The 16,300-nt window shown below is 40.4% G+C and overlaps 1 protein-coding gene across 3 annotated transcripts in view; it reads left to right on the plus strand.

Moving 5' to 3' along the window:
• Window positions 1-16,300, plus strand: part of TMEM117 (transmembrane protein 117) — a 561,961-nt gene that overhangs the window by 102,857 nt on the left and 442,804 nt on the right. For 2 of the 3 annotated variants that reach the window (XM_054443489.2, XM_054443491.2), the window contains exon 3: window positions 6,266-6,398. In XM_054443489.2, the coding sequence (XP_054299464.1) occupies window positions 6,266-6,398 (133 nt within the window). Of the gene's footprint in view, window positions 1-6,265; window positions 6,399-16,300 lie in introns of those variants that run through there. The other variant, XM_063672657.1, reaches the window with a different exon arrangement.

Consider the following 16,300-nt stretch of genomic DNA (forward strand, 5'->3'; position numbering starts at 1 on the left):
AGACCAGTTGAATTTCTCATTCACATAAAGTCCAAAACATGGCAGGCACCTGTGTTCTAATCAGTGATTCAAGGACCCAGAGGCCTTTTGTTTGTGACTCTCCCCTCTTCAATACCATGTTTGCCAAACTTAACTTGCATTTGGGGTCAAGGTGATGCTAGGGAACTAATTTAATCTGGCTGTAGGAGTGGAGCAGGTGGCATAGGTTTAGCTAATCCTAAGGCTTAGTTAAATTGCTTTTCATAACTCTGGCTAGGGTAATTGGTTCAGGACCCAAATGAGCCCGAATAGAATGAATCTCATAATTTTCTCTATAAGTGCTAGGGCAAAAGCGTTATCTTTTCATCCATGGACAACAATGAAGAAGCAGCCCTCAGGTTGTTATGGTCATCTTGGGACAACAAAGGGTGTGTGCGTGTGTCTTGGGGGAGAAAGTAGTGGGAGCCTGCTAGGATGAGACGCCACACTGAGGAAATGGAGCTGGGAAATAGAGATTAATCAAGCCTTGATAATATTATCTGAGTGCTGGATCAGGCTTTGCTTGAAGTCATTCTATTCCTTTAGTTAAATTAGATGTACAAAAATTTTGTTTAGAGAACAGACATGAGAAAAAAAGATGGAAAATATGAGAAGGGCCGGGCATGGTGGCTTATGCCTGTAATCCCAGCACTTTGGAAGGCCGAGGTGGATGGATACCTGAGGTCAGGAGTTCGAGACCAGCCTGGCCAACATGGTGAAACCCCATTTCTACTAAAAAATACAAAAATTAGCCAGGCACGGTGGCATATGCCTGTAATCCCAGCTACTCGGGAGGCTGAGGCAGGAGAATCACTTGAGCCCAGGAGGTGGAGGTTGCAGTGAGCCGAGATTGCGCCATTGCACTCCAGTCAGGGTGACAGAGTGAGACTCTGTCTCAAAATAAAAAAAAAAGAAAAATAAATAAAAAAAAAAAGAAAAGAAAATGTGAGAAGGAAGCCAATAAAGAATCCTTATAATTTAATCTAGTTTAAATTTAGTTTTTGTTTTCGCTTTTGTTATTTGCAACAGGAATATTCTTACTGGTATGTGGAATGCCTGCTATGCTGATTTTTTTACTATTATATCTTTTGACTCCAACAAACTAAATATACTCCTTTAAGTAACTGCAGATTCTATTTGTTTCTTGTATATATGGGTGGGCCAAATCATATATAGGTTTTAGAGCAGAAGACTTAATGGACAGTAGTGTTAATTTCAGTTTGGAGTCCTCTTGAGGAATGAATCCCTTCATTTGTCCTTTTATATTTCCTAGTCAGGATCTTATGTGTAATGCCATACTTTTTCCTCTAAATTAAATCTTACTCTGAGTTTTTGCTTACCAAGGTAAGCAGAGAGTACAATATTAATAATATTTCAAATCACCTTTTCTATCACTAAGGTTTTACAGGAGTGCCAGGGCTACAGTTACTGAAAAGACTCCTTTAGCTTGTTTTTACTTCTCCATCCCTTTCTCCTACTGCTACTTCAGTAATGGTCTTCTACCATTTTGGCACAATGACTCTGTCTAAGGTGCCTGGGATCTATGCAGGTCATTGTGCACCAAATAGAGGTGGGTGGCTGCCCTAACTGACACCATTCCCCTGGGACTAGCTTAATTTGATAACTCAGACTTCCAAAGCCATGTGTATTAGTCTGTTCTCATGTTGCTAATAAAGACATACCTAAGACTGGGTAATTTATAAAGGAAAGAGATTTAATCGACTCACAATTCCAACTTGGCTGGGAAGGCCTCACAATCATGGCAGAAGGCAAAGGAGAAGCAAAGTCACATCTTGCATGGCGGCAGGCAAGAGAGAGCTTGTGTAGAGTAACTCCCATTAATAAAACCGTCAGCTCTCATGAGACTTATTCACTACCACAAGAACAGCACAGGAAAGATTTGCCTCCATGATTCAGTTACCTCTCACCAGGACCCTCCTACAACACTTGGGAATTATTACAATTCAAGGTGAGATTTGGGTGGGGACACAGAGCCATACTGTATCAACATGACCCTTGATACCTTGGCCTTGACCAACATTCATGTAGTCATCCCCGAATGAGGCTCTGCCACCTTGGAGACCTAAATCCTTGTATTCTTTATGAACCCAGAAGCCCTCAGTCTATCTGATCTCTGCTTTAACAACCTTCCAGAGATAGGGCTCCCCACGTCTCCTACCTGGAAACACAAACACTTCTCCTTCTCCTCTGAGACTCTTTAGTGTATTTCTTTGCACGGGCTCCATGTGAAAATCGGTCCTAAAGAAAAAGGACCTAGAACTCTCAATTAAAAAAGTCTAGCAGTGAGGTAGAAAGGAAATTCTTCTTTCTATTCTTTTGGTGAAGAGAACACGGCAGCAAAAAGGCCAAGAAACCAAGTGGTTTCTCCATAATTCTCCCTGTCACAGTTGTCTACCTCTGTTTTCCACAACATGTGTTTGCTCATTTTATATATACTTTTTTTTTTTTTTTTTTCCGAGACGGAGTTTTGCTCTTGTTGTGCAAGCTGGAGTGCAATGGTGCGATCTTGGCTCACTGCAACCTCCAACTCCCGGGTTCAAGTGATTCTTCTGCCTCAGCCTCCCAAGTAGCTAGGATTACAGGCGTGCATCACCACACCTGGCTAATTTTTTTTGTATTTTTAGTAAAAACGGGGTTTCACCGTGTTAGCCAGGCTGGTCTCGAACTCCTGACCTCAGGTGATCTGCCCGCCTCAGCCTCCCAAAGTGCTGGGATTACAGACATGAGCCACCGTACCTGGCCCATAATATACACTTTTAAATATGCTTTTATATCATTAATCTTGTTAGAATTTTATGACATCTTAGTGATCTTAAACCTACTGTATTTCCAGAAAAAATTCTGAAGTTCTAGGCCATTTCATCTGATTTTAGTCAACATTCATAATCATCAATCCCTGGTGCCCTCCCACCCTCTCCTTCTTCACATATACAGGTTTGTGTCCCACCTTATTGCTTTTGATTGTTCTAAGCTGTATTTTCTAATTTCTTTGACTGTATTGAAGGTGACAGTCTATATACTCCAAGATGGATCTTATTAATAACATAAATACACACTCAGATTTACAAATATTAGTATATCTGTGATTAAAATAATCATGTTTGACCATGTCAGAAATGTATCCCTCTTAGTGATATTTTCACTTCTGTTGGCCTGTAAGGATTGTTGTCACTTGGTTGTCTCCTGAAACTCCTTAAAAGCAAGTCATAAAATTCTGAATTCTGGGGCCTATAGACCTGTGGGAAAAGTGGCACATAATTTATTTTCCAAACCAGCATACCTAAGAAAGGAAGGGGTTACTATTAATACTTATGCCAGGACAACAGTTATAAACCACTACTGTCCCAGGCAAACCACATATATAGTCACCCTAAAGGGCAGAGACAGTGCATTTCCATCTGATATCCTCAGGCAGTTCCAAGGTTCTTGGTCTGATTACATTGCATGGGAGAAGTCCTTCATGAGAACAGTAAGCTGAGGGCAGTCTATGTGTATACGTTTCTAACATTTGAGGGTTACTTATTGAGTTAACGTTTAAGTAGCTTATGGGAAATTTTTATGATATGATTCGACTCAACACTGAAGTCCTTTGTGAGAACAGTAAGCTGAGGCAGTCCATGTATATATGTTTCTAACATTTGAGGGTTACTTACAGAGTTAACCTTTAAGTAGCTTATGGGAAATTTTTATAGTACAATTTGACTCAACACTTGGGTCATACTAGTTCTGGACTTAATATTTTGCAGCACTTTTATTGTTCTCTTCAAATGAATTTCCAGTCATGTTAACCTGCCATTTTGTTCCAATGACACTAATGGCTGAAATTAGTGGCAGACAATGAGCTTGGCAGTGACAGCATAAATGGTACTGCCACATCTCTCTTTTCGCTAACTTTGTATTACTTCTGCCTGTGTACAGTTAGTCCACAATGTTTTATTTGCAAAGCACTGTTAAATCACCAGCATTATTATTTGACTCTTAAAGTACATTTGTTAGTGAATGTGTTTGACATATGCTTATGTTAAGAAAGAAATTTACGTTTAAATCTTAAAGGAACTCTAATTGCCGGTCTTTGAAGTGGTTCATTATCAACTGCTGAATTAAATAAATAGGTCTTGGTCTAAAGCTGAAAGGATTTGCAGCAAAGGGACCCCTGAACAAAGAGAGCCCATGAGTCCAAAGTAAGGTCACAATTCCATTAAATACTCAAATGATAATTGACTTCAAGCACTGTACTGCATTGCTTACAGTTGAATCTCCAGCACCTAGAACTGTGTCTGGCATGTAATAGGCACACATTAAATATTTGTTCAATGAATGAATAAATATTCTTTATAGTGTAAAATATTTGTAGCATGTGGTTTTACTCTCAAGCATTCTGTGGTGAATATATTTTTATAATATTCTTGTCAGTATGTTGTGTGGAGGCTTGAAAATCCTTGGTTTTTCATAATTATTGATTAATCAGCAGGTTCTATGATCTTATAATTTGTGGGGCTAGTATCATTTGTTTTAGTAGAAGGTTTTCCACATTCTTCTTTTACTTATACAGTCACATTCTCCCTGACTTTCAGTTTTAACCTTTGCTTCTCTTGTATAGGCCAAGAATCCATGGCATGATGTAACCAAATCTCCTCCCCTCTCTTTTTTTTTACCCTTCATCTCAAGTTTTAGCTAGGATAATGTTTCTGTTAGCCTGGTTTCCAAATGAAATCTAAAGTACTATTTTCATAAAGGTGAGATATAAGGAAAAGTTCAATAGTTAAATCTTAAAATATTATTTCTTCGTATGCTCAGTGAGATATATGAGAGATACTGTTTGTCGCTAGAGAGATAATTTCCAGATAGAAATAGATACATATATTTCATAACTGACATATCATTAAAAAAGGGAATATTTTCTAATGTAAGAAATTTTAGGATGGGCATGGTGGCTCACGCCTGTAATCTCAGCACTTTGGGAGGCCGAGGAGGGCAGATCACGAGGTCAGGAGATCGAGACCATCTTGGCCAACACGGTGAAACTCCGCCTCTACTAAAAATACAAAAAATTAGCCAGGCATGGTGGCGCGTGCCTGTAATCCCAGCTACCTGGGAGGCTGAGGCAGGGGAATCACTTGAACCCGAGAGGCGGAAGTTGCGGTGAGCTGAGATCACGCCACTGCACTCCAGCCCAGCGACAGAGCAAGACTCCGTCTCAAAAAAAAGAAAAAAAAAATAAAAATTTATTGTAAGATTCAGGTCTACTCTATTTTAATTGTAGTTCCTATATGCACATCATCTCCATTATTATTCTTAGGAAGGGAGGTAAGTATAATAGACATGGTTTATCTTGGGAGAAGCCAGGGTGACCTATGCTCACTTCTTTCTTACTCCCCAGGTTTTTTACCTTCCTCATCTTTCAGGGTACTGGTGCCATCATTTCTCTTTGCCATAGATCAAAACATTTCTCTGGGCGAATTCTGGTATTAGTAATTTTTACTTTAGTGTTCATCTTAATATATGTTTCTTCCTTAAAGTGTTTGCATCTTAACATTCTCTCTAACTTTAGCATTTGTCTTCATAAATGGAATTTTATCATCAGGGTGAAAATTATGTTTTGCCAGGAGCCACACCAAGCTTCATTAACACATACACTGTCACCTCTCATATGCACTTGTGTTTGTACTTGTACAGGGGCATGTGTGTTAAGAGTGAGGCTAAGCTGCGTCTTTTATAACAGAGACTTAATTTTTTCTTTCAAGTTTTCATGTACCTTAAACAATTAGACCTTGTAAGTAAGGTTGGCCTTGGTTTTATCATCTGGCCAGTATTGGGAATGGATCTATAGAAGCAAATGGAAACGATATGGGATTCATGCAACTTCTTTACCATTTGCTATGAACCAAAAACGTATTTGTAAAATAAAAAATAGCAGGTAAGTAGGGCTGTAATTCATCTTGTTTTCATGCTAGCATGATGAACTATCTCTGAACACTAGATTCTTGGATTAGTACTATTTACTCTAGGATGAAATGTGATATGAGGATTGTCTTCGACTTTATTTATGATCATTTATTTACAAAAAAGCAAAAAGAACGTTATATTGTGGCTTCACTCATAAGGCAGTCTTATGGCAAAGACTTCAGAATATAGTGAGACATTAAAAGATTCATTAAAATAAAGCAAAGATCCATGAATTTTGAGTTACAATGTACATTAATTTTTAATAATATTTGTATTTCAGGTCAGTTGCTCCGATTAAAAATGTTTCGAGAAGATCATGGGTCGTGGATGACAATGTTCTTCAGCACGATTCTCTTTCTCTTCATATTTTCTCACATATACAACACGATTCTCCTAATGGATGGGAACATGGGGTAGGTTATCTTTCTCCTTTCTACTGTGGTGAGTGTTATGTTTGAAACTCATAAGAATTTAAGAGTTTTTTAGCTTGTAGTAGTCTAAGTCTGCTTTACAAATATTCTACCCTAAGAAGAAGGAGTATTTTGTGTATTTTTCTTACCTAAGACATTAAAATTTTTTTTTCCAGGAAGCATATAGTACATTACAATATTTAGATTTTGTTCTTTATCCTTTAGGACTTTTACATAGGGTGGTGGGAGGGCAGGTACTAATTTCATTATACTGACAAGGGGGTATGAGAATCAGGAAATCTTATTGATTTGCATATATTCAAATGATTCATAGAGTGGGGCTAAGATGAAGGTTTCCAGGTTTGCAATTTCACTGGTCTGCAATGCCTGGCTAAATAAAAGTGTTTGGTACAGGAGGCATTTTCTTTAACTCTCTTGACAGTCCCGAGAGAGAGAGACCTTTGTTATAAATAGGTTGTTTTAAAAGTGGGCCACAGCTGGGCATGGTGGCTCATGTTTGTAATCCCAGCACTTTGGGAGGCTGAGGCGGGCAGATCACAAGGTCAGGAGATCGAGACCATCTGGCCAACATGGTGAAACTCCATCTCTACTAAAAATATAAAAATTAGCTAGGCGTAGTGGTGGTCCCACCTACTCGGGAGGCTGAGGCAGGAGAATTGCTTGAACCTGGGAAGTGGAGGTTGCAGTGAGCCGAGATCGTGCCCCTGCACTCTAGCCTGGCAACAAAGCAAGACTCCGTCTCAAAAAAAAAAAAAAATAAATAAATAAATAAAGTGGGCCACCCTGTATTAACTCCTAGCTTGTGATATGTACTTATCAAATCACTAAGGTATAAATATGTGCTAACAAGTAGTTGTATAATTTTTCTAACTTTCTTCACTTCTTTCTTTCATTATATAATGAAACACAAGGATTGGTCTTTCAGTATAATTTCCTCTTGGTTTCTCAGTAAGTTTTTTTTGAGAAGGAATCTTGCTGTTGTTGGCCAGGGCTGGAGTGCAGTGACGCGATCTCGGCTCACTCACTGCAACCTCTGCCTCCCGGGTTCCAGCAATTCTCCTGCCTCAGCCTCCCGAGTAGCTGAGATTATAGGCGCCTGCCACCACACCCGGCTAATTTTTGTTATTTTTTAGTAGAGATGGGATTTCACCGTGTTGGTTCGGCTGGTCTTGAATTCCTGACCTCAGGTGATCCATCCGCTTTGGCCTCCCAAAGTGCTGGGATTACAGGCGTGAGCCACTGCGTCTGGCCTGCTCTCAGTAAGTTTTAAGGCCGGAATATAAGGAGATTGGCTTAGTATTAAAATTAGATTTGTGACAATAATAAACCATAAATAACAATAATAAACCATATATAATAAACCATAATAATAAACCATAATAATAAACCATAAATAAACAATAAATAAATAAACTTTAGCTATTTGTTGGTGTTGAAATAGTTACTGAGAAAGATTTTGATCTATTTTCCCCAATAGATCAGAAAGCTAGGTAATATCCTTTTCTTCTAAATGTAGGCTAGGCAGGATTATTGTCCAGTTCCATGGGAAACATGGAACTGTTTTGATGTTACATATAGATTTTGGCTACCATTGTTCAGTACTGAGAGGGAAGCTCATTTAGAATTTCATTGTTTTTCCCTCACCACTAAAGGAGATGACCAGCAAAGGGAAAAATACATTTCACATGTTTTAGTTTATACTAACAAGTGATAAATTCAAGAATGTGATTTTAGATAGAATGTTCAGGCTTTAGAAAGTTATTAGAATACTTTGTACTTATTTCTTGGACTTAGAGTGATAGTTTTAATACCAGATCTGTTTTGAAGGCTGTAACCTATGGCTAGTCAGAATATGTCTCAGCCTTGGAGCAGTGCCTGTAATACTAGAATGGGTAATGATTGGAGTTAGCTAACACAGCCAAAGGTTTCTCTGTGAGTTTTTTTTGTACTCAAAGCACTGAGAGCAGAAGGAGAAGGAACCTCTGTGAAAACTACATTTTAAAAGCAATTGCTGGAAATAATATATGATATATAAAATATATCTTCAGCTCAGAAGCTGACTTTTGATATAATTCTGTTTGTTTTTTTATCTAGAGCTAATGAGATCTGTGCTAACTGGAAATGCTTATTCTGAGGAAGGGAGCAGATTTGAAAGCAATAAATTAAATGCAATAAATAATTCCTTGTACTCTGTAAAGCACTCAATAGCTGGAAATAAAATGAGAGTTAATAGTTGTTGAGCATTTACACCAGGCATGAATTATCTCAATTAAATCTCACAGTGACTCTATGGAATAGGAGTTATTACCTCCATTTTGCAGGTCAAGAAACTGAGGACTAGAGATGTTTTGCCACTTTATTGTTTAAAGAAGAACACAGGTCTGATTGATGGTTGACCCTGTTACTCATTCACCATATGCCTATTAGCCTTTCTCTGTATTTTATTATTCAAGCTGAATTTGACAATTGAAAGAAGCAGGAGATATGCTTAGGAAATAAGAGAATAGTTATCCTAGAATTTATGTGTAGCCTAACTAAAATTGAAAGTGGTCTTTTTTATTCTCAGACTAAAATACAATCTTGCAGATTTTTAGGTAACTGTTGAACTCTTCACCATTATGCCTCATCTTCATAGGAAAAGCGTCTTTTACTGAGAGGATATATTAAAGGTGCCACCTTTTGGAAAAATTCAAAGCAAGGGACAAATGGTTTAGCTCTGCAGAAAAAATAAATCAAGGCTGAGCATGGTGACTTATGCCTGTAATCCCAGTGCTTTGGGAGGCTGAGGCAGCAGGATCACTTAAGGCCAGAAGTTTGAGACCAGTCTGGGCAACAGAGTGAGACTTTGTTTCTTACAAAAAATAAAAAACTTAGCTGGGGGTGATGGCATGCCTTGTAGTCCTAGCTACTTGGAAAGCTGAGGTAGGAGGATTGCAAATTGTGTCACTGCACTCCAGCCTAGGTGAAACAACAAGACTCTGCCTCTAAAAAGAAAAATAATGAATAAAAATTAAATCACCATTTATAAAAGATATATTATTAACTTTTATGACACACATCATTTGATCAAGTGAGCACATTGAAATAGGAGTGTAAACTTGGAGGAAAATCAGTTCTTAGAGCAAGTAGATACAACTGTGCTATTGGGGTTGTCCTAGAAGACACCATGTTTTCTGAGGTATTGCTTCATCCCATGTAGCACAGGGAATGATGGAGCCAGAGAGTGCAGAAAGGACAGTGAGCACACAGACATCACAAGTAACTGGTTTTATGTCAGAAGATTCTTGGTAGTAGAGAGGAATTCGGGATTCTTTACACTGAATCTCATTTGCATTACACTGAATTTGTGGAGAGTCCAATGTGTCTTTGTTTATGGGTCTCTCTAGGAATACTGGCCTAGAATTATTTCCAAAAGGATTTCAAGAATATCCTATGATGGCTAGATCTGTGTTAATGTATTTTAGGATTCCTTTCCAAACTGAAGGAGTTCAGGACTAGAATGAATGGTGAGTGGCTGTAGGGTTTCCGAGGGGAAGAAGGAGTTTTCTTAGACTGGTCTGCATTTTGTGTGCACGTGTGCCAATTTTAGGAATGGTATAAATTTAATCTAAACTGGGGTCTCATGATCTGTTACTATAGAGAAAAGAATCCCTAGGTTTATCTAGACCAGAACCTCAAGAGTTTTTAGCCCAGAGTTGCCTGGCTCCTGTTTTTCTCATTACAGTGGATTCCCTGAAGTATGCACTAACTCTTATGGCTTTAGACATTTCCAGGGAGCCAAGCTGAAAGGCAGTCAGATGGAGAGGGAAAGAGGTAAGTTAGCTGGTTGAGCTAAAAAGGATCAACACTCGGACAATCCATATTTGTAGTACCACGAGGAAAAACCTTGTCCCAAATTTGACTCTCTTTCTGCACCTCTGTTCCTTATACCACTGAAATGCTGCTTATTGTAACCTCCTTTATTCTTTTTTTTTTTTTTGAGACAGAGTCTTACTCTGTCGCCCAGGCTGGAGTGCAGTGGCATGATCTCGGCTCACTGCAAGTTCTGCCTTCTGGGTTCATGACATTCTCCTGCCTCAGCCTCCCGAGTAGCTGGGACTACAGGCGCCTGCCACCACGCGTGGCTAATTTTTTGTATTTTTAATAGAGACGGGGTTTCACCGTATTAGCCAGGATGGTCTCGATCTCCTGACCTCGTGATCTGCCCGCCTCAGCCTACCAAAGAGAACCTCCTTTATTCTTTAAGTCACCAAGATGTAACTAAACTCATCATTTTATAAATGTTGAGGGTTCTACTGAGGAGAAGGTGCTGATCCTGGGCATAGTTTTGCATCCAGCCATTTTATGAGTAACTTCTTTTTTTTTTACAAGCTGGCAGACTAGGTAACCTGAAGCCTTGACTACTACAAAATCTTTAGAACAGCGGGAAGAGATAATGCAGCTAGGTATACTCCTTTAAAATGCATAGCTGAGTTTACCCAAAGGTCAGGAAAAATCCCAGAGGACAAAAATGCAGAAGGATCTGAAAACTCGGGAAGTAAGACTAAGAACTGATTGATACTGAGATGCTCAGTGAAGGTGACTTAGGCACTTGAATTTTAACCTTTATGTAGGGACCAGAAACAAGGATTTGGCTCATATTAATTGAAAAATTGAAAATAGAAATTTCCACACAGATGGTCCCGCAATGGGCTACAGTGGGAGGGGGAGGTGAAATGGAAAACATGTAACTGTTAGCAGCACTGAATCCATCCGATCTGCAGCAAACTGGATTTTTGCCTTGTTAGAGGAAAGAATTCAGCCAAGGGACATAAGGCAGAGTGAGAGACTGAGACAAGTTTTAGAGCAAGAGTGAGAGTTTATTAAAAAATTCTAGAGCAAGAATAAAAGGAAGTAAAGTACACTTGGAAGAGGGCCAGGTGGGCAACTTGAGAGATCCAAGTGCCCCATCTGACCTTTGACTTGGGTTTTTATACATTGGAATGGTTCTGAGGTTTGCATTTCTTCTCCCCCGATTCGTCCCTTGGAGTGGACTGTTTGCATGCTCAGTGGCCTGCCAGCACTTGGGAGGGGCTGCATGTGCAGTGTGTTTACTGAAGTTGTGTGCATACTCATTCAAGGCATTTTTCCCTTAGCAGTCAAGTGTTCCCAGAGGAAGGTCATATACTAGTTAAACTCCACGATTTTGTCTGTTACTGCACATGCTTGAGCCCACTAGCCCAGCTTCTGAGATCTTATCGGGAAGCTGCTGATCACCAAGAGTTTGCTATCTATTGGGAGACTGCCTTTCCCTGGCACTGGCTGTGACCAATTATTATTTTGGAGAGGCTGTTTAACAACTGCCTATCACCTGATGGTAGCCTGACATTCCTGAGGAGGGCCCTCTTCTGCCCTGCTCATATCTGCCTAGCTACCTACTCCAACAAAACCACTTAGCACAGGCAAGCATCAAGGAAGCTTGTACTTAAACTGGGCTCTGGGAGAAAAATACTTCCCTGGGAACTGCTACCATAGGTGCAGTTTTGTGATTTTAATATATAGTTTCCTTTGGATTTTAGAACCTCAGAACATCCCCAGCTATTCTCTTCTCCCAGTTTCGGGTTCTTACTTTTCTCTGTACACCCCTCCCCAAATAACTTGAATTCCTCTTTTTTATTATGTAGAACAATTTAGTTTCCTTTTGCCTCAACTTCTATCCACTTTGATTTATCAAGGGCTTTTCTTTTAGTGAAAAAAATCATATTAATGCATTTTCCAATCAAAGGAACCAATACTCTGATTTGCTGCTTTCTCAGAATATGAAAGTGTTGACCTAAAAGGAAGAAACTGAGGCAAAATTAATATAAGTAGAGTTTGTTTAGGCCAATCTTGAGGACTGCAACCCAGGATCATAGATTCAAATGGCCCTGAATATATGCTTCAATTAACAGCAGTTATAAGTGTTTTGTTAAAGGAAAAGAAGAGGCAGATTTTGAGCTGTTTACCAAGAATTTACGTTAAAATAACACAAGCTGTTGATTGGCTATACAGCTGATCAGGAACAAAATGACTTTAAACAGTTGCTCCCAGGCATGGGGAATGGGTGTGGTGGAGGCTGGGGGTGGGGTCTTGTGGGGTTGGGGGCAATGACTGAAATTTCATACTCATGTCTTTCTGGGCCTGAGTACCTCACATAGCTCAGACTGCTCTGAACTATTTTTTTTTCTCAAAAAAAAAAAAGTGTACTTTTGTTAAACAGTCTCTCCAAAATAATAATTGGTCACAGCCAGTGCCAGGGAAAGGCAGTCTCCCATTAGATAGCAAATTCCTGGTGATCAGCAGCTTCCCGATAAGATCTCAGAAGTTGGGCTAGTGGGCTCAAGCATGTGCACCAACAGACAAAATTTTTTTTCTCAAAAAAAATATTTTCCTCAGTATTTTGGCTTTGTTTGTTTTAAAAGTAACAATTGTCCTTATTTTTGTAAATTCTACTATCAGTTTAATGATCTCTTGTGGAACAAAGGGAAGATGGTGGGAGGGGCCAAGATGGCCGAACAGAAACAGCTCGGGTTTGCAGCTCCCAGGGAGACCAACACAGAAGGGGGGTGGTTTCTGCATTTCCAGCTAAGGTACCCAGTTCATCCTACTGGGGCTGGCTAGGCAGTGGACGTGCCCCACGGAGAGTGAGCAGAAGCAGGGTGGGGCATTGCTTCGCCCGGGAAGTGCATGGAGCCCAGAGGAGTGGAGGGACCTTGCTCCCCCAGCCAAGGGAAGTGGTGGGGGACTGTGCTACCCACCAGGGTTACTATGCTTTTCCCATGGATTTTTGCAATCCATGAATCAAGAGATTCCCTTGTGAGCCTACACCACCAGGGCCCTGGGTCTCAAGCACAAAACTGGGTGGCTGTTCAGGCAGGCACCGAGCTGCAGGAGTTTTTTACATACTCCAGTGACACTTGGAACTCCAGTGAGATGCAAGCGTCCACTCCTTTGGAAAGGGGGCTTAAGCCAGGGAGTCAAGTGGTCTTGCTCAGTGGCTCCCACTCCTGTAGAGCCCAGTAAGCTAAGAACCACTGGCTTGAAATCCCCATTACCAGCACAGCAGTCTGGAATCTACCTGGGATGACCAAGTTGCCCGGCGGGGAGGGGAAGCTGCCATTACTGTGGCTTCAGTAGGCGGTTTGGGAGGTTTGGGCTGGGCAGAATTCCCCACAGTACAGCAAAACAGCTGTGACCAGACTGCTTCTCTAGATCCTTCCTCAGCAGGCAGGGCCTCCCTGTAGAAAGTCTACCAGCTCCAGTTAGGGGCTTACAGACTGAACGCTCATCTCCCTGGGACAGAGCACCTGTGGGGAGGGGTGGCCATGGTCTCAGGTTCAGCGGGCTTAATCTTTCTTGCCTGCCAGCTCTGAAGAGATTAGCTGATCCTAATGAGGGCAATTCCCTGAGCACAGCACACCAGCTCTGCTAAGGGACAGACTGCCTCCTCAAGAGGGTCCCTGACCCCATGCCTCCTGTCTGGGTGAGACCTCCAAACAGGGGTCGGCAGACACCTGATGCAGGAGAGCTCTGGCTGACATCAGGTTGGTACCCCTCTGGGACGAACCTTTCAGAGGAAGGAGCAGGCCGCAATCTTTGCTATTCTGCAGCCTCCACTGGTGATAACCCAGGTGAACAGGGTCTGGAGTGGGCCCCCAGCAAACTGCAGCAGACCTGCAGAAGAGGGCCCTGACTGTTAGAAGAAAAACAAACAGAAAGCAACAATAACAACAGCAACATCAACAAAAAAGACCCCACAAAAACCCCATCCAAAGGTCATCAGCCTCAAAGATCAAAGGTAGATAAATCCACAAAAATGAGGAAAAATCAATGCAAAAATGCTGAAAATCCCAGAAGCCAGAATGCATCTTTTCCTCCAAATGATCACAATATCTCTCCAGCAAGAGCACAGAACAGGGCTGAAGCTGAGATGGATGAACTGACAGAAGTAGGCTTTAGAGAGTGGGTTATAACTAATTTCACTGAGCCAAAGGATTATGTTCTAACCCAATTCAAAGAAGCTAAGATCCATGATAAAAGATTACAGGAGCTGTTAACTAGAATAAACAGTCTGTAGAGGAACATAAATGACCTGATGGGGCTGAAAAACACAGCAAGAGAACTTTGTGATGCAGACACAAGTATCAATAGCTGAATTGACCAAGCAGAAGAGAGAATGTCAGAGCTTGAAGACTGTCTTGCTGAAATAAGGCAGGCAGACAAGATTAGAGAATAAAGAATGTGAAAAGGAATGAACAAAACCTCCAAGAATTATGGGACTATGTAAAAAGATGGAACCTACAACTGATTGAAGCACCTGAAAGAGATGGGGAAAATGGAACTAAGTGGAAAAACACACTTCAGGATATCATCCAGGAGAACTTCGCCAGCCTAGTAAGGCAGACCAGTATTCAAATTCAGGAAATCCAGAGAACCCCAATAAGATACTCCACGAAAAGATCTACTCCAAGACACATAATCACCAGATTTTCCAAAGTTGAAATGAAGAAAAAAATGCTAAGGGAAGCAAGAGAAAAAAGCCAGGTCACCTACAAAGGGAAGCCCATCAGACTAACAACAGACCCCTAAGCAGAAACCCTGCAAGCCAGAAGAGATTGGGGGCCAATATTCAACATTCTTGAAGAAAAGAAATTCCAACCCAGAATTTCATATCCAGCCAAACTGAGCTTCAAAAGCGAAGGAGAAATAAAATCTTTTTCAGATAAACAAATGCTGAGGGATTTTGTCATCACCAGGCCTGTCTTGCATCACCAGGCCTGTCTTCCTGAAGGAAGCACTAAATATGGATAGGAAAAACCATTACTGGCCACTACAAAAACACACTGAAGTACACAGACCAATGACACTATGAAGCAACTACATTAACAAGTCTGCAAAATTAACTAGCCACCATCATGATGACAGGATCAAATTCATACGTAATAATATTAACCTGAAATGTAAATAGGCTAAATGCCCCATTAAAAGACACAGAATGACAAGCTGGATACAAAAACAAGACCCATCGGTGTGCTGTCTTCAAGAGACACATCTCATGTGCAAAGACACACACAGACTCAAAATAAGGGGATGGAGGAAAATTTACCAAGCAAATGGAAAGCAGAAAAAAGCAGGAGTTGCAATCCTAGCTTCTGACAAAATAGACTTTAAACCAACAAAGGTCAAAAAAGACAAAAAAGGGCATTACATAATGTTAAAGGGTTCAATTCAACAAGAAGAGCTAACTATTCTAAATATATATGCACCCAATACAGGAGCACCCAGATTAATAAAACAAGTTCTTAGAGACCTACAAAGAGACTTAGACCCCCACACAGTAATGTGGGAGACTTTAATACCCCACTGTCAGTATTAGACAGATCATTGAGACAGAAAATTAAAAAATATGTTCAGGACTTGAACTCAGCTCTAGACCAGGTGGACCTGATAGATATCTACAGAACTCTCCACCCCAAAACTACAGAATATACATTTTTTTTTTAGCACCACATGGCACTTACTCTAAAATTGATCAAATAACTGGAAGTAAAACACTGCTCAGCAAATGCAAAAGGACTGAAATCATAACAAAAGTCTTTCAGACCACAGCGAAATCAAACTGGAACTCAAGATTTAAAAGCCCACTCAAAACCACACAACTACATGGAAATTGAACAACCTGCTCCTGAATGACTCCTGGGTGAATAATAAAATTAAGAAATCAAGAAGTTCTTTGAAACCAAAAAGAGCAAAGAAACAATGTATCAGAATTTCTAGGATGCTGCTAAAGCAGTATTAAGAGAAATGTATAGCACTAAATGCCCACATGAAAAAGCTAGAAAGATCTCAAATTGACACCCTAACAT

Source organism: Pongo pygmaeus, chromosome 10 (assembly GCF_028885625.2).
Source record: "Pongo pygmaeus isolate AG05252 chromosome 10, NHGRI_mPonPyg2-v2.0_pri, whole genome shotgun sequence".
NCBI lineage: Eukaryota > Metazoa > Chordata > Mammalia > Primates > Hominidae > Pongo > Pongo pygmaeus.